General features: G+C 25.3%; 1 protein-coding gene across 3 annotated transcripts; it reads right to left on the bottom strand.

Moving 5' to 3' along the window:
- Positions 1-243: 243 nt before the first annotated feature.
- LOC113559008 (ankyrin-3-like) lies at positions 244-25,371 on the bottom strand. 3 transcript variants are annotated; one of them, XM_026964597.1, is made up of 27 exons: positions 24,956-25,051; positions 13,989-14,093; positions 13,793-13,925; positions 13,520-13,683; positions 12,578-12,733; positions 12,275-12,403; positions 12,015-12,212; positions 11,649-11,945; positions 11,090-11,584; positions 10,104-10,244; positions 9,882-10,037; positions 9,697-9,795; positions 9,423-9,620; positions 9,173-9,356; positions 8,858-8,956; positions 6,731-6,865; positions 6,132-6,249; positions 4,236-4,307; positions 2,908-3,132; positions 2,461-2,833; positions 2,196-2,400; positions 1,932-2,121; positions 1,406-1,866; positions 917-1,332; positions 730-850; positions 541-657; positions 419-483 (listed from the first exon to the last, which is right to left on the bottom strand). In XM_026964597.1, the coding sequence occupies exons 1-27, from the start codon at positions 25,049-25,051 to the stop codon at positions 419-421; spliced, it is 5,148 nt and encodes a 1,715-aa protein (XP_026820398.1). The 3 variants fall into 3 exon arrangements, with proteins under 3 accessions (XP_026820400.1, XP_026820398.1, XP_026820399.1); XM_026964599.1 differs by lacking the exon at positions 8,858-8,956 and having other exon boundaries at positions 244-483; positions 24,956-25,371; XM_026964598.1 differs by lacking the exon at positions 4,236-4,307 and having other exon boundaries at positions 24,956-25,371.
- Positions 25,372-25,473: the final 102 nt, after the last annotated feature.

The raw sequence follows: 25,473 nt of genomic DNA on the forward strand, positions 1-25,473 counted from the left end.
ATTAATTAAAATAAATTAAATAATCTTAGGTAAAAATAATAACAACAAATTAGGATGTAAAAAAAGGTCACGAACCAGTAGTACAATTTAAACAACACAAGTACAATACTTAGATAAATACATATAGGTCTAATTTCAAAAAAGAAAAGAAAAATAACTTAACCATTTTATAAATCAAGTTGGCACTTGATACAAACATAATTAAGCAGTTAAGCTTGGTTAGAATATAGTTAAATAATTTTCTACAAAAATAAAGAAAAGAAAAAACAATCAGCATTAATTTTTTTTTTTAAATTTTGTGCATTAGCAAAAAAAGATTAATTCACGAGTAATAATAACTCATAATATTAGCTAACATTTTTGTTATGCGATCCTAATGAGTGGACATAAATTATCTAATTACTTGATAGTCCATATGTTAAAGAATGTTCTCATCAACTACTTCAGAAACATTACTGTCATAACTATTTGAAGCAGCTTTTCCTATAAAAATATTTAAAATAATTTATTGTGCCTTAAAATATTATATATTAAGATTACTTTTATCAGTTTTATCAGATTGCTCAGTTGGGCTTGGTGGAGGTGTGTTTACTTTGAATGATACACCATTAGGTGTCTTGGAATCATATTCTTTAACTTCCGCAGCATACTTATCATCTATTAAGTATTTTTAGAATGTTAAAATGCAAAGAAAAATAATATCAATTAATAGATTGTTCAACAACTCACCTAGTATTTTGGGTTTATCCACAATCTTATCAACTACCATCTGTTTGTTTAAAGCACTTATTAACTCCTCATCAACATTTATGGGTTGACTAATATTATTTGATTCTACTTGTTTGACTTTCTATAGACAAAATATTATTATTAGTTCATTCAAAACTAAATATATTAAGCAATTAATATTAAACACCTTATGATTAGAAAGAGAAGTTTTTCGACCAAGAGATCCATCTCTGGATGGTCCTAATTCCTCTTTTAGAGAATCAAATCCAGACTGATCTAACTGTACTTTTGCTACTGCTTTTTCCATATCATCAGTTACAATCTCAATATTGTGTATACACAAATTCACTATATCTTCACGATTGATTGTTCGCAATGCCTTTTCTAGCGAATTCCCAGTTGCTTGTTGTCCAAATGTTTGTAACCACAACTTAAGCATGACCATAGCCTGTTGTTGGGTGTTACCTGGGTATTCTGATTGGATAATACTGATGTCTGATTGAAGAATCCCTAGTTCGGCTGCTAAAGACGGCCAATTATCACCCAGCATGTTTGAAATATCTGACAAACGAATATCAGCTCTACGTATTGTATCAACTTGTTCTGTGGAATAACAATTATTATTATAAATAAAGGTATTATAAGTGTATAGTACAAAAAAAGTTAAGTAACATACCAAAACCATTATCATAAAAATTGTAACTTCGATCAAGGCTTAATAAATCTGATTCAGATTTGGTTGTTACATTAACAATATCTTCAGGAATGGTCACATTCAATACACATAAAGGTGTCTGTGCGGGATCACCTCGATTTACTTTGGGCTCACGCATAAACAGAATTCGTGCGACATTAGTATCCTCCAGGTCTCGTATGCGAACAGTAAATGGTAAACGATTTTCACGGAAAGCAGTGAAGTTTAATTCTAGTTGTTCGCCAGTTTTAAATATAGGTAATAAATTACCAGCAAACTCCACATATACATTTTTGTTTTGCAGCACTTCAACATCTCTACTTTTGGCTACTTCAACAAAGTGCTCTTGGTTTTCTAATGTTTTTTCTTCTTTATCATCTGTCATGCAAAATACTCTAAGACGTGCTTCCATAACATCTGTTCTTTTAGCAAACACTACAAACCTAATATATAATGATAAAATAAATAAAATAAGCAATTAAATATGTTTTTTTATTAAATTATTTACTTTGCCATGAATGGAACATAATTAGCTTCAATAAAAAGTTGTGTTGCAATGTTTTTAACTTGACTAACGTTTCTACAGTCTATCAGCCAAAACCTTGCAGATAAAGTAGTCGTAAAAGTTACGCAGTCCTTGACAAAAGTCAATGGTGTTCCTCCAGTAACATCATCCCACTGAGCTTTAGACTGACCACCTGTATATATAGAATGTAATATTAGGTTTAAATCCAATCAGCTAGAGAATATAACAAAGTAGATGATTACTAACCTGACATACTGCAAAGCAATCGCAATGTAGGGGCATCGCCTGAATATTGGTTTATCATTCCTTTAGTAGTGGCTTGTGGCAGAGGAATAGTCAGAGTAATAGCTTTATGAAACTTTCTTCTGCGAGGTTCAATGGTTACAACAGGAGACACTGCGACACGGTTGCCAAATAATTTTGCTACCAATTCAACAGGAATAGGTTGAGCCTAGAATATTTTAATAAAAAATGTACATCAAGAACATAAGGAATTACAAATTGTTCTTACTTGTAAGCCAACTTTTATACGTTTTGTTAATGCATTGGCTGGAAATAATGCTTGCACCTGTGGTACAACGGTAGAAGACATAACTCCACCTTCCGGACCAACAGGATGTATTTCTTGACGTAATCTTGAAACAATAGCAAAATATTGAGGAAAATCTAATGTCAATATTCGTTCAATCCGACTAGTTCTAAGGTCTTCAATCTGCCTGAGTTCTTCTCCTTCAAAGCTATCATTGAGTACTTCTTGCACAGCTTCTTCGTTAGCTTCCAAACTATGTTCCTTCCATGTCGTACCATTTTCTGATCTTAAAACTACTAGCTCTCTTTCTCTTCCTCGCAATGATGCAAAATGAGGTACTTCAATAATGACAGGTCTATAAAAAATTAAAATCAAAACAATATTACAATGTTAAAAAATTAAAATAAAAAATTATAACTTAAAAAATACCCCAAAAATTTGGCTCCAGCTGGACCAAGTTCGAGTATTCTACTGGCTAATGCTTCTCCTTCCATCAAGGGCGGTGGGTTGACCATTTTGTCTCTCCGCAAATATCGACATGTAACTCGCATAGGACTTGGAGCCTTTCGTGGTGGAATAATCACTCTAACACCTGATTGTCTGCATCCTCGCATTGCTCCTCCACGGGCATCCACCAAAAAACTAACTAAGAAACTAAAAAACAAAATAAGCAATTAATATCACCTTAAAAATGAATACACAAAACTAAAAAAAAACAGTGCACTAGAAAATGAAAAAATGATGTGCTAATTAAAGTCAGTACGATTAGGTATATCCTACTCAACTCATGCCCTAAACGGTTCAAACATGCTAAAAAATTGAAAATTAAAAATTTCAGTAATATTTTAAAGAAATTGTTTGTATTATAATAATATTCTACCAAATACTCATTATTATACTCATTTAATGATAAAATACACAAACTCTATCTATAGAGTACATATTAATTGTGTTCTATGTTTAACTTACTTTTTCCAACGGCTTTTTCTGTACAAATGCCAATGCCGTTCAAATTATAATTTAAAAAACACAAAATTTAAAATTAGTGCTGTTATTTACATTGTCTTATAAACAGATAAATTTCAAAATTCAATTTTATTTACAAAAAATATTTTATAAATAAACTTTTAACTTATACAATGTAACTTAGCATAACTTATAAATCAATATTATAGTATACACCTAATTATTATTGATTAATTAGATAGTATAATCAATGATAAAAAATTAATATTTTAGAATTGTTTAACACAATTATATTTAATTTAAACCAATTAAACATAAGAGGAGTAATTATAATGATAACAATTATAATTAATACTTAACTTATAGTTAATCTAAATTAAATTATTATAGAATCTACTCATGCAGTGGTGTTAAAGTAATATATGAAATTAACAAATAAATCAGTACACCTCCATTCAAAATTCCTAACCTTAATGTGAAAATATAATCAACAAAAATGAAACATCAATACTAAAAATGTGTGTTTAAATATTTGTGTTAATATAAAATAAATTGGTACATAACTATAAAACAGCAAAAAACAATGGATTAAATTAATCATAGCACGCACACCTATACTATGGCATTAAGAGCACAGCAAAATAGTGTTAGAAATTTAAAATAAATATAATGAAAAAACAAAATATAAGTAGAGCATTAATGAAAAATACGTAAGAAAAAAATAAAAGATTAAGAATATTTATTAAGTTAGTGTTTGTTGTGTTTCATTCAATAACATTCACTCAGTCTACCTTTCGCGCCACATTCCAGTAGTATTTCCACGAGGCCCGAGCATTGCCAACGATCTTTCAAGTCTATCCAACCTGTCGGTATAAAATGCAAATGGGTTTTCTCCAATGCACAAGATGCATATAAATAATAATGCATTCTCATACACAAATTAACATATAATAGTTATAGTACATAAATAATTTAATAGATAGTTATTATTATTAAGCTACTTTTAAACAAAATGTCATGCCTTAAAAATAAGTAATGTATTTTACATAATTCGTCATAATATTATACTTATTACACTTATTTATTTGTTTTAAAATCATAATATATTTTAAATCTTGAGATTATTAAGTTGGCTTTTAAGTATAATGTGTGTGATAAAATTAATTAAATTACAATTTAACAGCAACACAATAATGCAATAAATTTTTAATTTAAAATCCTAAAATATTGTTTTGATACTACTTTTATAAATTGAAATTTTTCACAATTAATATAAATATTGACTAAAATACTAAAGTTCAAATTCTGAGTGGAACAAATGTATTGGTTTTATGATGATATGTTGTTAACTTAGAGGGTTATTTCTGCTAAAAAATTATACGAGTTTTTACTTTGAAAGTTCAAAAGTGGAAAAACAGAAATTCCTACATAGAATCAGTTTTAGATTTTTTTTATTTTTATGTAACTCAAAAATAATATTTTTGAACTATTTAAAGATATTTGGATTTTCCTTTTTATGTAAGATAACATTTATTTGATAAGATCATTGAACCTTTAATACAAAATTCGTCATAAGTTTTTATTACTGGTAATTAAAAAATAAAAAAAGTTAAATATTTAAACATAGAATAATAATTTATCCTTTGTTAAAAATTATCCTATTTTATTATTATTTTAAAATTATTAATCGAATAAATTTGAAACATTTCATTACTTAAACCAGAGGTTCCCAAACTGAGCGCCGCGGTGTGTTGTCAGGGGAGCCGCGACTGCGGAAATAAGAGTAGCAGTATCAAGTTTGATCCCAAGATAAACTATGCAGTAATGCCTAGACTCACCCATCTCACTAATTCAATTGTTTTCTACAAATAAACTAAGTCTAATTTACTTTACCTAATAAAATTAAAATTTAATATTTCAGTGAATAATTATATAAAATAAATATTTTATTTAAAAGAAGGTGGTACATTTTATTAAGGGCGCCATGAGCAAACTAAAAGTTCTAAAAGGGCGCCTCGAGTAGGAAAAGTTTGGGAACCTCTGATTTAAACTATCATATTATTTTATACACAGTGAAATTTTCAAAATATGGTAAGTAATATATGCTGACATATCATCTCCACTAAGAATCATTTTTGTATGCAATGATTTATCAATTCAATGACAAGGTACACTCAAAAAGTACTATACAGCAAAGCGTTTTCCAAGTTTTTGCTTTAGTTTATGACAATTATATTATCATAAAAATGTTTTAATTTTAAATTTTCATGGTGAATTACATTATCTTCTATACATTATGTATGATAAATGTGTATAATAAAATAAATAATACTTCAAATGTACATATTTAAAAAATACATATTTTTTTTAAATTAGAACCAAAACTTCATAATATATATATAACTTATAAATGATTTCATCTAAATTTAACTTAAATACTATACTGTTGTGCTCAGTGCTCAAATAATGCCGTAAAATTAACCATAGGTGCAAAGTCCAGTGAAATAACTAATAAGCTTTATACAAAAGATAAAAGACAATTTTTAATTAAAATTAATGGAAAAGCATTTCCACGCATAAATATATATGAAGACAATATCCAATATCATTATATTAATGTAATATTACATATCCTTAAGAATTTATTAAGCCTTATTATTCTATATATTTGAACATATAAAACTTACCCAATATTTACAGGCGAACGGCAGATGTCAATGTTGTCAGATAGTAAAGAAACTCCAGAGGGGTTGGGTGAATACTGGGGTGAAACATAATGTGTATTACTTACATACTCGTTGGCAACTGTTCATATAAACACATACATCAATAAAATGATTATAGAATGTAAAAAGTAGTTAATCAAATAAATTAAAATTTACATAAATGAAATTTAATTATTAATTATTAATCAGTCAGTGATTGTAATTAACTTAATAAAGTTCTATAGGAAAAATTACAAACATAATATAGGGATAGATGTTAGATTCTAAAATCACATTATGTACCATTCTGGTCCAATGCAATGCTGTAATATTATTATAATGTATGTCAATATAATGATAAATAATCTTCTTTAGCTATTTAATATTAATATTTTGTAGTTAATACAAATATAATAAATTAAATTTCATTAAAATACTGTATAATTTTGATAAAGTTGAAAATTAAAAATTGTAGCCATTGTGAATTTACAAAAAAATATTTTTCAGGATGTTAAATGAGACACTTTTGAACACTAACGTACATAAATTTATAAAAAAAAATTAATCCAAACAAAACTTACTGGCTGAATCATTAGCTAAATCTGTTTTCTCATCTCTTGTAACATCTATTTTTAATGAATCATCTCCTAATGATTTCATATCATCCACCGTCATATAGCGATATTGGTGTTGATCGTTCAACATCGGATCTTCATCTATCAAAAATCAATTCCTCTATCAATATAATACATTATAAATCATATAAAAACATAAATTTATATTATAAAAAATTAAATATAAAACATACATCTATAAAAAAAATGTATTATTTGTATTATATATTGTTAAAAATATTTAACATTCATATTGCTCACTTAAATCTTTAATAAAATAATAAAAACATATTACACATGAAACATTCCAAGAATAAAGACAAACATTAAAATATAAACCAACACTACATATTGTAATTAATAAAACTATGAGCGCAATATTTATTTGTTCAGTATAATATTTTATCTAGTAAAATAAGTTATTATTTTATTAATAAGGTCATTTAATACAAAATGTATAAAAAAAATTCTTTATTCATTTATTGGAACAAGCTTATCAACTATCAAAATAATACATTTTAAGATTATTCTTCAAAGTATATTTTTTGATACTTAGTATTATGATATTTGGATGAACTATTCATATCAATGAATATGTAAAAAATTAACCTATTTTCATTTCAAAAATTATAAATTTAAACAATATATTATAATATTAATATATAAATAATTAATAAGACTTAATAAATATTTGTGGTTACAAGTCGCTAACATTTGTTAAATTTTGTAAAAAAAAAAAAAATTATATCAACTTTACTAAATATTGCTGGTCCATGTGAAATATAATAATAATCTCCAATGTATTATACCTTAAAAATATATTGAATTTAATTAAATAATTCCTTGAAAATGTAGTGTTAACAATTATGATAATAATAATAAATATATAGACTATATTATCTTTTTGAAGATTAGAATTTAAAAAATGTAAGTAACAATAATAACAATAATAAAATAACCAAATCTAGCAATCAGATGATACAAAAAAAAAAAAACAAAAAAAAATTAAAAATAATTTAATGTTTTGAAAATTACTGACTAAATAGTTCTAACTTTTACATGTATTTAATAAAATAATAATCAAAATTTAAATCGATTTTAAGCTTCTTTATTAATTTATTATTTTACCAAATAATAATAGTCATTTAGCCATTTAGGCAACAGACATAAACATTAAAATAAATCATTAAAAATAGTTATAGTAAATAATTACACTGTTAGAATTTTTTAATAAAGAAATATGTTAAACTGTAATTAATATCATCTCGCCTTGTAAGAATTATAATTTAACATTATTTTAAATTATTATTTGTAATGCATAGATGTAAACCATCAATAATAGTATGTTTGTTTATTCTTAAATAATTATATTGACGCATAAAACAAAATTACTAAGGTATCAGTAGAATAAAATAGTACCAACAAAATGTATAAAAAATATAACATTCATAATATAATAAAATCTTATAAGAAAATGTACAAGATATTTTAATTTAAAACATAATGTCTCTTGAAAATAATATAGCAAAATTTTAACATGCGAACATTGTAAGTAAAATGTTTTAGTCACAATCCATGGTAAAGGTATTGTTTACTATACAAACACCTAATGCAAACAATAATTTTAAACATCCACAATATAATGTCATTAAACATTTTTGTATTATATGCACACACCCTGAATCGTTTATAAAATGAACACAAATCACAATAAACATTTAATGACGGTACCTATATTTGTTTGTCAATATACTAAAAAAAAACTGTTAAAAGGCCCTTGTTTTATAATTTTAATAGAATGTTTACATGAATTGATTTTTAACACTACTTGAAAAAAGGTGTAGTCGTTAAATATATATATATATATATAAAGAATTAAAAAAACAATATAAATAAGTTCTAAATTAATTGTAATTAATAAAATATTTATTGTCAATTAATATTATTTATTATGATTTAAATAAATTTATATGAAGCTAATATAAGCAAACATGTAAGCAATGCATTGTTAACACTGGTAACACCAAGCAAAACATAAAATAGCGTGAAAACGTATTTTCCTATCTCTCATTGTTTTCTTTTATTACAACTTACGTAGTACATTTCGACCTTGATAGTATGGAAGATAAATATGTTGCGCATGTGCCGGCTTGCCGTAATCGTTCATGATCACCGACAAGACATCATCACCACCTGTCTCAGATACGTGTCCCAAAAAAATAATAATAATAATGATAGTAATTAACCCAAAAAGCAAACTACCCAAGAAAAGCTCCACTTTATAACCTGATGTGTTCTTTAAACATCCCACCATTTAATTTTACAAATGCAGTTAGTAAAAACAAAATATTCAATATTTAGTTAGTTCAAAGCTTTAATATTTTCTATTAAACAAGAAATTTATGTTACCTCCTTCATCTTCAGAATCGGACATAAATGTTTCTTGCATTGATTCAGGAGCTATAACCTTGTATTTTTCTTCAATAGTGCTAGTGGTTGTAGTGGTTATAGTTGTTTCAGAAACTACTTTTAATGTTTCTACAACACTGATATATCCTAATCTGTGAGCTATGTTTAATGGTGTTTGTCCTTGCTATAACATAAAATCCAAATTTTTAATCACTCTTATAGAAATAATTTAACATACAACTAATTTTACCATATTTTGAATATTTGGAGATGCTTTGCTCTGGAGTAATAGTGTTATGACAACTGTATGGCCTTGTTGAGCAGCCTGGTGAAGAGCTGTATAACCAGATGATGTTTGAACATCTACCTCTGCGCCTTTTTCTAAAAGAAATCTAACCATGTTGAGTTGACCGTAATGACTTGCTACATGTAAAGGTGTAAATCCGGTCTAAAAAATTGAATCAACAAATCAAGGCTTTTATAAAAAAAAATTGAATCAAATAAAATAAATTTGATTTTCTTACTTTAGTTGTTGCATTAATATTTGCATTATTATTAACTAATAAACTTGCAACATTAACTTTATCTTCTTGAGCACAAAGATGTAAAGGTGTCAAACCATTCTTCAATGACAAACATAATTATGATTAATAAATTAAATATAAAATAAATTGATTATCTAATGATACAATCATCAGTCATACGATACCTTTGACTGTAGGTTGATTTCAGACTTGTGTTCCAATAACAGTTCAGACATTTGCTCATGACCTTCCTGTGCACTGAGGTGTAACGGACTAAACCCAGCTTTAGACTCAGCATTCGCATCTGACTTGTTCATCAACAGTGTAGTAGCAACATCCAACTGGAATACAAGTGTTATACAGATATGCTCCACCACACAAAAATTATACTACAGTGCAATAGTTACCTGATTCTTCTTAGCAGCTATATGCAACGGTGTGTAACCATTTTTAGCTGCCATGTGTGGCGATGCTCCATTATCAAGAAGTAAGAATACTGTATCCTGGTGGTTATAGTGACTAGCCACATGTAACGGTGTAACACCATTCTAATTTACAAATAAAATATAATCTAATTATCTAGAGAAAACTATTTTATAATGCCATTTTTAAACAATCAAATAAATTGTGTATTTATATAATATATTTAATATAAAATTATTGTATTAAAGGAAACAAAAACAATTTGTTTATTAATTAAAGTTTCACTCTTAACCAATTAAAAATGTTTCTATACTATATTATTCTTATAAGGTTATATAACTCATTGTTTAGAGGTTAAAAAATGGATTAAAAAATTTAATAAACGCAGATATACCACAAAAGTTAAATATTTTTGATTTTTTCAATTCTATGCAAAACAGTTTTGTATTACTACATTATAACTTTCAAATCAGAAATTGTTAATTGTCTACACAAGACAATACATTATCATTTTTGAAAGACTGATATTTTAACAAAATAACTTAAAATTTTCTTATTTATAACAATATAATTAATAGAGAATCTTTTGTTTAATGTGTAATTATTTTAACATAAAGTTACCTTTTTAATATACTTTATCATTAATTTTTGAATAACAAATCCAAATAAAGCTCAGATTACTCTTATTTATACATTTAAAAACCTAGAAAATTGTTCTTTTATAAAGTTTGAAATTAAATTCATTGAGTAGGTCACTGGTAAAGATTTATCAAAATATTTGATTTAACAATAAACCATTGCATATAATTGCATAAAATATAATGATATAATAATTTTCTAAGATTAATATTTTTTAAATAATAATAAAATAACCAAAATTATTTGAGGTTAAATTGTTATTTTAATAATGAATTATATTTTCAAAATCATTATTCATTTTGAGTTAAAAGTATTAAAATATTATACTTACTCTGCCTTGAGAATTAACTGGGGCCCCTTTTTCTAAAAGCATACTAGCCACTGCAATGTTCCCATATTTGGCAGCTAAATGAAGAGGTGTAAACCCTTTTTTAGTAGTCAACACTAAAGAACTTCCACTTTCTAATAAAGCAGTTGCCACTTCATCATGTCCTTCTTTAGCTGCTATATGTAAAGGTGTGTACAAATCGGTAGTTGTAGTGTCTACTGAAGCACCATGTTGAAGGAGTAATGTAACAATCTGAGTATGGCCAAGTCTACATGCAACATGAAGTGGTGTTTGGCCATGTCTTGCTTTAGAATCCACTGTTGCTCCAGAACGTACCAAGACTCTCACAAGATCAGACTGATTAGCTCTAGCAGCCAAATGCAAAGGACTTTCTCCACGAACTGTACTAGCATCTGGGTAAGCACCATGACTGACTAAAACAAGGGCAATATTCATACAGCCCATAAAACTGGCAACATGTAATGGTGTTAAGCCAGACTAAAAATAAAAATATTTATAGTAAATATTAAATACAAAATAGCTTTATTACAAAAATACATACTTCTGTTGTTGCTTCAATAGATGCTCCATGTTTTAGTAAAAGTTCAACGACTTTAATTCTATTCTTTTTGCAAGCTATATGAAGTGGTGTAAAACCATTTAATGCTCTAGCATCTGGATCAGCATGATGATCTAACAGTGTTTTTGCCACTTTTACATGCCCACAATGAGCTGCTACGTGTAAACTGGTTAGATAATCAACAGTGACATCATCCACAGGGACTTTGTAAGTTAAAAGTACTTTAGCTGCATCCACATGATCGCCTTGAGCTGCCATGTGTAAAGGGGCTAAACCATTCTAAAAAATAATGAATGAAATTTATTACTTATTACATACAATTTTAATAAATAAATAAATAGTACCTACCTTTGTTTTTAATGTTCTAGGAGTGTTAGTTTGTAATAAACGTTCAATAACATGATCATGTCCAGACCTTGCTGCACAATGTAAAGGAGTAAGTCCATCTCGAGTCTTAGCTTCAATATTAGCACCCAATTGTATTAGCAAATCAACCATATTTAATTTTCCCCATTTAGCAGCTACATGTAATGGTGTTATATTATGCTATTTATAAAAATATTACTATTATTTTTTTAAACAAAAAAAGTGTGAAATTTATTTCATACTTTAGCAGTAAAATTTACATCTGCCCCTTTTTGAACCAACATAGAAGCAACATTATTATTACCATAGTGTGCTGCTATGTGTAATGGAGTAAAGCCACTTTTAGAAGTGACATCAGGATTATGATCATTCTAAAACACGATATTTAATTTATGTTTAATAAGTCCATTAAAATATAATATAAAATTACTTAAACAAACTTTAACCACAAATGATAAAATATTAACTTAGTTAGCAAATGAAATCTATTTTACAAATATTAAAATAAACACTAGTACAAAAATACTTAATAAGTTTGTCAAGACCTGTAGTAATAAGCTAGTGGCCTTAGTATCATCCTTCTTAGCCGCTATATGAAGAGCAGGTAATCTTACTTTGCCTTTAGTATCATTTTCCAATAATATAGCAACAACTTTATCATGGCCTTGTTGCATAGACACTGCTAATGGTGAAAATCCATCCTAAAAAAAAAATTAATTTAAATATTTTTGTACTTGAATGAACTAAATATTAATGTATAGGGTTTTAATAAGACTAAATTTTTACATTTTACTTTTAAAAAAAGTCAAATGCTCAAGTGTTATTGTTACTTGATAACTATTTGAATAATTGAGTAGCAACTACAAAATCTTTAAACATCACTCAATAATTATTAATTTTTCATATTATTATTATTAATTTTTACTTTGATTTTCACCCAGGGTTTCAATACTAGTTCATACATAAAATATAAATATGCCAGTAACAATAACTGAATACAATAAAATTAGTCTATTTCAAGTATTTAGTAAACACAGCTGTTCTTGAATATACTCAGCTGTTTAGGGTACTTATAAACGACAAGTAGTTGACACTCTACTCATATATTAAAAAAAAGTTCTTATGTAACTATCTCTAGTTATTTCATTAAAACAACACACTATTTTAGTAACCTTGGATAAAGGAACTAAATACAATACATTTTATACTTAACATGTGAAACCACAATTATTAAACAAAACTTTCATGGTCCAATCACTAAAAAGTCCAATTAAGAACATTTGGCCTATATTTTCTGGATAACTATATGTAATTTATTATTCATAACACTAACAAGAGTAAATTGTTAAATGGGTCCAATTGTTAATAGGAACCTTGAACACAATCAACCTGGTTCTACCTACTATTTATTTATGAATGTCATTTAATTTTGTCTAAAATAAATCTAAAATTATTATTTATATAATATAAACTTTAATATATTTCACCTCAGTTACTAAAAGTTGATTAGCACCATTTCGCAAAAGTAATTCAACAATGCTACAATGATTTTCTTGTGCAGCCATATAAAGTGGTGTGAAACCACTATGCGATTGTATATTTATAGATGCATTATTTTCTACTAACACTTTAACAATTTCTTCTTGGCCAGCTAAAATTATAATTTAAATTAATTAAAAATTTCTCTAGCTATTTGTATACTAATATAATATTATAATTTATAGGTTTAGATAATTAAGCTTTAATTAGTATATATTTACCTAATGATGCAATATGAAGTGCAGAATTTCCTTTTTTGGTTACTGAATTTACGGAACATCCTCTTTGTAATAAACATTTTACTATATCTACATGACCATCTTTTGCAGCTAAATGGAGTGCATTGAGTCCATTCTGCATTCAACATATACAAAAAGATAATATATAAAAACTTATCTTGAAAAAAAAAATACTCACAGCATTTGCAGTATTTACGTCAACACCAGTACTTTCGAGTAATTGTAAAACTTTTTCTAAATTTCCTGATCTTGCAGCTCTTAAATATAAAGTAGCAGGATCCGCCTGGAAAATTTAAATTAAAAATTATTATACAAGTAAACAATAATGTATTGTTAAGTATAATATGCATGTTTTTTAATCGATAAAATACATATCTCTAATGAGTTGAACAACTATTGCTTATTTACTTCAACTAGTTCAAGTAAACTTAGTTCAACATGAATGATTTAATAGAATTCAATGACCAACTATTAGTAATAATAAGGAAAGAAGGAGGGAACTTAGACCCTCAAAACTCTGCCAACCCCCCTTCCACCCTCTTTCAAACCATGTCATCGTCATCATCAAGTCAATACGAAGAAAATATCAAATGTTTTTGTTTTTTCTGTAGAAAGTGTGGTAAATGAATAATAATAAATTATATGACCTGAATATGTAATATTTTACCACATATACTAGTATGTGTTTTTAACCTGTGAATTTTACTCTGATTGCATTAATAAATATTAAATATAAAACAAATAAATTATTTAATAAATAATAATTTTGCTATGATTTATATGTCAATAATAATAGTTTGATGATGGAAAGAGCTAAACCTTCATATTTATTTCAATCAATATTATGGGAGAATTCTAAAAATGTTTAGCTATTTTATATATGCAAATAAATATTCCATTATAATTTAATAATATTACAAAAGAATTAAATTTAAATAATATTAATTAAAAAATTAATATAAAGTTTAAGATAGTTTAAATTATATAACTATTAGTTGACCAACTTTTTTTAATTTTCGGGCCACATTCCAAATTTGTATTTATTTGCGGGCTGGATTTACTTCACGGTTTTATTTTTTTGATTTTGATAAAATGTACAATAGATATAGTATTATTTTTGTTCAATTATCGAATTTATGACTAATTTCATAAATACATTGTATAATGTACACGTCTAATTAACACTAAAGTGTTTAAAGTACTGAATATTTCCACACTAGTCGCTAATTTATTATCGTCATTAGAAACTGTAGGTTCACATTTCTTGTTTGCAAAAAATAATAAATTAAATTTTAATTATTAAAATATTTTAAAATAAAAAATCGCAAAATTGATACTGAGCGCCTAATTTTCAGTGATAATTTGTAATTTTCAAAAGCTTTTTATAATAAAATTTTTTTAAATTATGATTTTTATTTTTATTTATACCTTTGAAAATTTAGAAAAATTAGAAATTTTTATAAAGTGGTCATGGGTCGGTTGGAATACTTTTGCGGACTGGATTCGGCCCGCGGGCTGTGAATAGGGCGCGTCAGGTCTATACCCTATTCAATAACATCAAAAACTTTAAAAGTTTAACTTTAACGTCTTAAACTATGTTATATATGTTATATATATTAAAAAATTTACACAGATACATAATTTAAAAATAAATTAATATAAAAAAATGATGACAAATTTAATATATTAACCAGGAAGTAAAAACATCTATGGATAATCTATATATATTCTAGTATAACTTGCTGAATGCAAATTTGCTAGATCATACGTTTGTAAAGACAACAGACAATTAAAAAAGTGAGATGACACATTCGTGTGTAAAGTGCTAACACAATTACACACATGCAACAATAAAAAATACTACCTATTTAATTTTACGTTGAAACACTATTATATCTAATATCTTTTACTTTTTTCTATAAATAACAAATTGATTTAAGATAGTACATAGTTTATATCTATAAAAAAATAATAAATTACTACTAGCTTATGTATAAAAAGTTCTCAAAACGACACATTTTTGTATCCCTGCCAATATATTTTAACAGTAACGCCTATACCTCTGTTTATACTCTATAGGCTCATCTAATACTTTAATTTAGTCATCCTTCCTGATTAATATATAATCGAAAAAAACACTTGTAATATCCGGAGAACTGGCATTTACGAACATATACAGAAATCTATTTTAAAATTAGATTTTGATATCACTTGTTTTTACTATTAAATTAGGAATTACATCCGAATTTACAGAAATTACTAGCAAATGGAAATTGAATTTCACTAAACATTCATTTTAAAGCCATTTACGTTAGGTAGATAAATACAATTCAATTAAATCGAATTAACTAATATAATTTTGTTATGACGTGTTAACTAAACAATAAAAAGCAATTAAAATGCAAACCCCATACTAAAAAAATAATACATTTTTCAAAACGATGTAGCTATTTCTTTAATATGTATATACATATATATACATAAATATTTAAAAAATCAATTGATAAACATTTCTTTAGGACTAAATTATTAACATTGTAATTTAAATTTTACTAATTAATTTCATCCGATAAAAGAAAAAGGTTGATTATAATCGTTTTCCACATGTTATAAGTACATAGGGGTTAGCTATCAGGATACTACACGCGTAGAGAACTATTGAGCTGGTCGTGGATGCATCCATTGACCTAAATAAACTGGACTTTTATTCTCCGTTTTAACGCGTATGAAAAAAAAAAGTCTACGTTGAAGTTCACCGCTGCATAAGTTTAAAATAAATTATACAATATGAAATAACACAATTTGTATAATAATAATATATTTAAAATAATAAACATCAATTAATATTTATTGTAATATAACACTCTTAGCTAAGAATGCTTATTACATAGAACACCTTCGGCTTCCATAAACTGTGTAGGTGTCATTTTATCCTTGATCATAACATATACCTAGCAACTATAATAATGGTAAAAATAATTATTTTATTGCATATGCCATTTAATGTTTATACATACGTCATTCAGTCATTGGGTATTCAATATTTCAATCTACCATGAATACGATTTAAGATGATAAGAGAAATTAGGTGTACATGTAATCAAAACAAACTTCAACAATTGTAGTCTTAAAGATTATATTATTATACAATTATATAGAATATAATCTAAGCAACTATAATAAAACGTTAAAATATTGTTTAAACACACAAATAAAATATTAAGCTATGTGTTAATTTCTACACCAGAGGTTCTCAAACATTTTTTTTTGCGTTATCTATATTGTATATAATGTGAATCACTCATACTTCACTAACGACTAAAAACTATATCCTTATTATTAATATTTTACCTATATGTAAAATAGTACAATTTGGAACCCTCTATGAAATTTACATTATATAGGCGAAAAAAATTAATATTTTAACTTATAAAAAACATTTATTTTATTAACTATATTTAAAACATTTAAAATTACGGACTTAATTTTAAATGTTTTAATTTATTATCAGTTTATAAATGAAATTTTGCTGTTGTATAATTAAACATTTTTCAGAGAATAATTTCTATATAATACGAAAATAAATCATATACTAGTTAATACAGCATTATTAATACTAATATTTATTTCGTCCCCAAACAAAAGTAACGAAGACATTAGTTTCGCATCACAATTTAGACTAAATGACATCATGTTTTTATTATACAGACCGTAAATCATTATGTTTATACTTTTAAATTAATGTAATAATTTTATTTATTACAAGCAGATGTTGATGATGAACTATAAAAAAAATATATAAGTTTTGTAATTATATATACATATCAATTATATACAATTATGTACACTATGATTTCGTCATACATATTTAGATTTTAATAGATATATTATTATTGTCCTAAAGAATATTATTATATATTTAATACAATTAGATTCTTCTTAATTCATATAATTATTATTTAATTCGATAAACTAAAATCAATTAATTTGAATGAAGACCTATACAAGTATACATTTTTCCTGGTAAGAAAAAATATACTAAAATAAATAGAATTTAATATATACACCTAAACAACTATTATTTTATAGTATTATTTATTCCACTTATAATAATATAATTACTACACTATAATAATGAAATCCAATAATGTTTGCTGTTTTAACTATTAACAATAGCGTGTACACTGTACAAGCGACTATATTGATCGAATTGGAGACTAAAATACCTATATATTTTTAGCTGGTATAACTTCAAACACAATGCTCTGTCCAGGTGTATGTTTAAGGTCAAAGGGGGTAATCAGTATTTTGTATGACAATATATTATTAAATAACTAATTCACCCCAGTATACTACCAAAGTTGAATAAACAAAAATATTGTTTTTTTTTTATCATAAATAGCACGTCATATTCTTTATACGAAACGTATTTAAAATTCAAAGAATGCTTTCGAGGGCATTCTTAAAAAGTGTGACATTTAAACGTTTAACGTAATTTTAGATGACAATTTAAAAATAAGTTATATTAATATATTGATGTTCGTGCTACTGAAAAAAATAAACTATAATTTTCAATACTATTGAAATAATCGATACCGATTGTAGTTCTTCAACTATAACAATTTAGATGTATATACCTACAGACATACAGTACTTTTGTGTTAGCCCACAAAGTAAAAACAAAAACTCCTTTAGAAGTCTCATATTTTAATAAATTATTTATCAGTTTATCCCAGTAAAAATGTTATTAAAAATTATACTCAACTCAAAATATTTATTTACATATTAATGCAATTTTTAATTATTGCAAAATTTGTAATTTGGTAATTAAATTACGAAAATGCATAATTTTCAATTTTAAGTATAATATAAACAAATATTAAACATTTTAAAATATTCAAATAATTAAATAATAGATACATACAACAATTAATGTTATTTAATTAACAACTATCATCTATTTTTTGTAGCAATGCATTATCAAACATTAAATTGATAGGCACGTTAGTACGTTATTTATAATAAATATATGCAATAAGGGTGTGCCCAAGCACATTTGGCACACCCGTAACTCAAGTGTTCAACTTAAGAATGAAGTAGCATTTATTATTGTTTATTTAATTAATCAAAAACTTAAAAATAACAATCCAATAATACAAGAAACAGGAATATCAACTATTTCGAATACAACTTAATATGTTAGTAGAAATAATAAGAATTTATTACGCATTGATTATTTTTTAAACGTAAAATAAGTTTTTTAACTTCATCTTTATTGATAGTCTGAATTATTAGAAATCTGTATAAACATGTCTAAATACAAATAATTTTTAGAGATTAAAACTGTCTGTATAATTAAGACATGTAAATAATAATAACTAATAGGTATACTCAACAGAGAACAGGTACAAAACTAAAATAGTATTACATACTCGGACTATTTTAATTTATCAATAAATCAATTATTAGTTAAATATAGTCAACGTGTTTTATAATATATATATTATAGATAGGTAGTATATCAATTATTCAAAAATCAAGCGTTAGATAAATTGCATGTATATAAATAATATAAAAAAAATAATTTAAAACAACTAAAAAGCTAGAGCCTAACACAATCCGTTCAGCGTTCTTACCAGAAATTAGAGATAAGTTCATATGAGTAAAACGGAACTGAAAAATGAAAATACACGGCTAATGCTTGCAATGCATGTAATAATTAGTTTACAGCGAATTTGCAAGCTAAATGTAATAAATCAGACTTTACAATATAACGGCATGTAAGTCGTCGCATTTGCTCAACAAACCAAAACACGATCCAAAAAAGTTTTGATATGTTATTTCATGCCTATAATTAAAGGATCCTTTTTATGTATGTATTCATTAATATATTATAGAAATTATTGAACGCTGAGGATTGTTCAAGTAAATGGGATAATAAAAGGATGGTATACGAGCCATTTAAACTAAAATTAACGATATATTATATCACATAGGTTACATTAAACCAAAAATAACGATATTTACGATATTTTTATTTTTTGTTAATCTTATCGTTATTATTTAAATGTTAATAATTTGTTTATTTATTTCAATCAACGCTATATTAATTAATTAGTTAAATCTATAATATTCTTATATACTATATATATTTATTAGTATGTATTATCTGTTAAACTAACTTATTAATGTTTATGGAAATTAACATACATTTTCACGATTTACTTAAGATATAAATATATAATTTGAAATGTCATTAAAAGAACTTAATACTTTTTTTTAATATTTATGATTATACCTTATAAATTCAGTTAACAATATGAATATACAATAAAAATGTTTTTATAATAATAATAGTGAATTTATTCTTAAAAAAATCAATAAATAAAATATTTCATAGGTAATCTTTCATATTTTAATAGTGACTACAAATCTAATAATATGCCTTATAATCTAAATATTTTAAATAAAATACTTATTTACGTAGTTATAAGAGGTCGCCAATGCACTACATTTGTATTCTCTTTCTGGACAACATACATCATAGACAAAACACGTTCACGCAAAATCATTTTTTTTTATATTGTCGAGTAATCTAAGATTAAAATTGCCTGTTAAAATATGTACCTATATAAAATATTTTTGAAAGTAAGATACATCAATTTGTCTAAATTTCGTATTAAAACAATTTTTATACCAATTTAAATTCACATAGGTAGGTAATAAATAAGTATAAAAAGAATGGGTCAAACCCTCAATAACTTTTGGTGATTTTACTCCACTAGAAAAAAAAAAACGACTTTAAACGAAAGCATTTAACCTACTCGTATATTGCGAGTGAGTCTGAAAGAAAAAATAGTATTGCGCTAACACCCATTTAACAACAATTTCAACAAAATTAAAAAAAAATAATTTATGTATAAATTATTCCAATAATTATTTATGTAGGAATAATTTACACATGTTTTTTAAGGTACCCAGTAAGAGCAAAAAAAAATGTTACCTAATAATAATTTCATATATTATTTAGTTATTTAAATTTAAATTTTTAAAAAAGCAATTTTATGTTTTTTTTAAAGCAATGACGTCAATAAACAAAATTACATTATTTTATTATTTTTACTCCACTCTTCCATCAAATTATAATAAATATAAACTGCACTAAAACATCGAACAGCTAGTTTTATAATTTAAAACAATTTAAAAACTCCTACTAAAATATTGTATTTGATAAATACCTATAACACACACAAGGATACCTACTGTTAAAATACTTGTGGGCAGATAATATTTAACGCAGTATAGGAACGACTAACGTTAGTTTAGTTGTGATGGTCTATGTTATATATTTATAACCGGTTTGTGGATGTCGGTAATATTTTTTTTCTCTACCTAACAGTTAAGTTTATCCAGAATACAAAACGTCTTTAGTTCAGGTTCATCTCATTGGTATTTTTATTGTTCTTAAGCTAAACTAGGTTTTTGCACATTTTCTTTTATCGCCACTAAATTTAAAAACAACATCTAGTAATTCTAAGATCAAACGAGTATTTTAATCATTAAACTTAAATAAACTAAATACTTGAATTGTGCATTTGTGCATTATTAGAAGGAAAATATTATTATATTAAGATAGGTATAGTTATTTTATATTTAAATGACACAATATGAGTATATACACGCGAGACACTTGAGCATTTTAATTTCATTAAATAATAATTAATTTGATATAATTGCCCAGTAAATATAAAATATAATTTTATTTTTCGATTGAATAATAATAAAATAAGTGATTATAAACCATTTGTACAAGAATTGTAGCAAATATACATAAAAGATAGGAAGTACAAAAACAAAATAAGTTAAAACTTTAATAGATAACATAAAATAATGTTCGAGGTCAATGTTCTAGCGTCAACCGATAGAATGGTGGTGCTCATTATTATTTCATAAGGTACGTAGAGAGGTTTAGTATTTGAGAATGAGATATAACTATATAATATATGACTACCTATAAAACAAGTCTATATATCAGACTTGTGGCATAAAAATTATAAAGAAAATCATCATACTCAAAGTAATAATACCAATTATTACACTAACATGCCTACCGGAAAAGGATATACAATTTTTTTTAAATAATTGTATAAAAATTGTATTTCATTTATAGTCGTTTACAAATGTTAAAATAAAAATACAAAATACTTCAAAAACAACCCAAAATAGCGATGAAATATCTATTTACGATGATTATGTCATGGTCCAGTGAAAATGATAAAATAACTAGAAACATTCGTCCTTGCGATAAAAAAAAAAGTATTCCATTGTTTCCATATTGACCTGAACACAATTTCTATTAGTGAAACTAACTTCCGACGTGGAAGTTATTTTAAAAACTAATGGACCTATACAAGTATAATATAATAAAAATAAACTAATTTATTATTTTGTAAATGGGGTAATTTATTAATAGTTAATTATTATTATACTTAAAATTTATTATAAAAACAAAACAAACAAAAGAAGCTTCAGCCAACAAATGTATCATTCGTTTCACTTCATTCAGCTCGGCACGGAATAATAATGTATTACTATTTTAAATTAGACCGCAACATGTATCGGATTCAAAAAAACGTTTCTGAACAGTGAACAACAATTTCATAATTTTATAATGTTCATTGAATATTTTAGAATTATTTTTGTTAATTACAACTATTTAATAAAATGTTTAGAATTTTCTAATTTTACAAATCCAATCTCGATTTATATAAGTCTAAATCTAGTCTGATCGCTGAATCAACCTATTGTATACGTCTGTATCGCATAACTGCTACAAAATGTTAACGGAACGAAAAAAACCCTATAAACTACTGAGACACTATAATATTATCTTCCCTACAAAAAAAATATATATAATAAATTTATACGAGAGAAACGTTAAAGAGGACGCAAGATCCGTACGTGTTGTCTCCATTATACAAACATAGAACATGGACAATTTTAACAATAATTCATATTAATCTATTATTTTAAAAATTGAAGCGAATTTACCCATTATTAAGTCTAAGGTAAGATTATTATTTATTTATAATATAATATTATATTGATGACATCTACGAGGTTCTTATTGATGTTTTAATTACGAAGCAAGTTATGAGCATTTTTGGTAATTTTTAAAATTATTATAAACTGTTTCAAAATTAAAATTCAAAGAAAACATTTAATAATTATTATTTATCAGAATATCTAATATCTATAGATTGACTGTGCAACCGTATTATTATCCATTAGGTAGATACAAATAAAAATTATTTAACTTATTTTTAGATTTTTAATTAGAATTGAGAAATTATACTCAACACAATTATGTTTTTACATAAAAATACACACCCTATTTATTATAGCCAACAGTAGAATGTCATATAATAGATGGAAAAGTACACTATTAATTATTTACCTACATAATATTATTATTCACTACCAATTAAAATAACCTTGTGTAAAATAAATTAGTGCTTATTAAAATATGAGACAAATTATTTAAAATATAAAATGATTTCTCATAGGTAGGTTAGTTAAGAAGATTAATTTTCCTACATTATTTAAGTAAATATCTTGACATATGATGAATTTTAAATTCTGCTAGACAGTAATATATAGGTATTACAGGATTGTTTTTATGTATTTTACGCATTTGTTTGAATAAATTTACATTGAAGTTGTATACATTACTAATCCAATACAATTAAAAAGTTGAAAACAGATGATAGATACTTTTAAAAGGTTAATCTCAATTTTTCAGAAATTTTAACCAAATTGATTTTAGTTATGTCGGTGCAACAAAAAATGTATAAGTTTAGTGACTTGATGTATATACTTGCATATAAAGTTAAGTAGTATATTTTAATGAAAATTTGAAATTGTTGAAAAATGTAATCAATAATATATTAATATTATTTAAGCACCTTATGTCATGCTTGAAAAACATTGTAAACTGGTTAGCAATTAATCATATTTTTAAAATAGAGCTTTATATAGTATGCCAATCAATATGAATAGCACCTATTATACTCGTACATGAAAATCAATAATAAAAACAATATTTGGTTTGGGAGGAAAAGTACCTGGTGTTATGTAATACCTACCTAAATATTTTTTTAATTTCTTGGGACTGAGCTATAGACAATTTGATATAAGGAAGGTTAATATTATAATAATATACTGACTTAATAGGTATATTTTATCTAGTTAAATTGGTGTATTGGTACTCTTTATATATATATATATATATATATATATATATATATATATATATATATTTACTGTTGACCACTTGGTGAAAAACTGAAATGTTTGAAGCCTAAGATTTGTAATCACTTTTTTAAATTAGTTATTTACATTCTATTGAAATATTAAAAAGTGAATATTGGTAAATAATGAGTTTTTGTTATCAAGGTACTTGTTATTTTTTGTTTTGGGTATCAAATATCTAACATGATATTGAGTAGTAAATCTTTAAAAACTGTAAGCAAATTTTTAATTAGTTCATTTTTACTTCAAGCCGACACTGACAAGGAGTCATTATATATAAATATGTACTTCACCAAAATACGAAAATGGTTTAACATTACTTAGAACTATACCTAGTGTATGAATATATTTATAAACATTGTTTTCAAATAATAGTACACTAATACTATTTACCAACATAATCTCATCTAATAAGATTAGAAATTATATTTTAATTGAATTGAACTACATATTTATAAGATTAAATACTTGGATAATTATATATTATCAAAATAGTTTAAATCTGGTTCACACAAAGTAAAATATTATTCAAGCTTAGAAAAGGAAAGGTATCTATTAAATATTTATTAAAATAATGTAATATTTAAAAAAACAAAAACATAATAATTTATAATACCTAACTACCAAAACCCAAGAATGTAAAAACAATTACCTCAACAATTGCCTACAATTTAAACAATATTATTTGTAATTAAATTAACATATTAAACCTAAGATATTATAACCTATTTTAAATTCATGTTTGTAGTTTGTAAGTAGTTTTTTGATGTTTAAGCTATAATTTATACAAATTCTAAAAACTTAATTAAATATCAATAACAAATAACAAATTACCTGTTTAGTTTTTGGTAATGTCTCCATACCATTAATGATTGGAGCCAAATCCATATCCTTTTCTGGATGCAACGAACCGTTTTCGGCAGCTGGCATATTTTTCTTTTGATACGTTCAAAATTTATCTTTTAGGATACAATGAAAAAGCTATTTAATTGTTTGTTCGCAATTAAATCATTAAACTGTCGATCCATTTATGACCGCAAACCACCAAAAGTCCATTTAAATTTAACTATCACGCGTACCAGCATACATTCATAACGTATTTTGTTTATGGAATAGGTTTCATTTGAGATTTCAAATGAAATAACAACAAAAATGCATTAGCAAAACAATTTTTACAGCCGAAGAGAAGAAAATTACAAACACTAGCAACACTACAACACTTACGACACTACGACAGCTACTAGCGAGTAGTGACACTGACCGCGGAAATTTTTTTACCATTAGTGATTGTAAAATATTTTAGTAAACAAACGATAACAGTGTCGCCAGTTTTAGAATTTATTTGTTGCAGT

Source organism: Rhopalosiphum maidis, chromosome 4 (genome assembly GCF_003676215.2).
Source record: "Rhopalosiphum maidis isolate BTI-1 chromosome 4, ASM367621v3, whole genome shotgun sequence".
Classification (NCBI taxonomy): Eukaryota; Metazoa; Arthropoda; class Insecta; order Hemiptera; family Aphididae; genus Rhopalosiphum; species Rhopalosiphum maidis.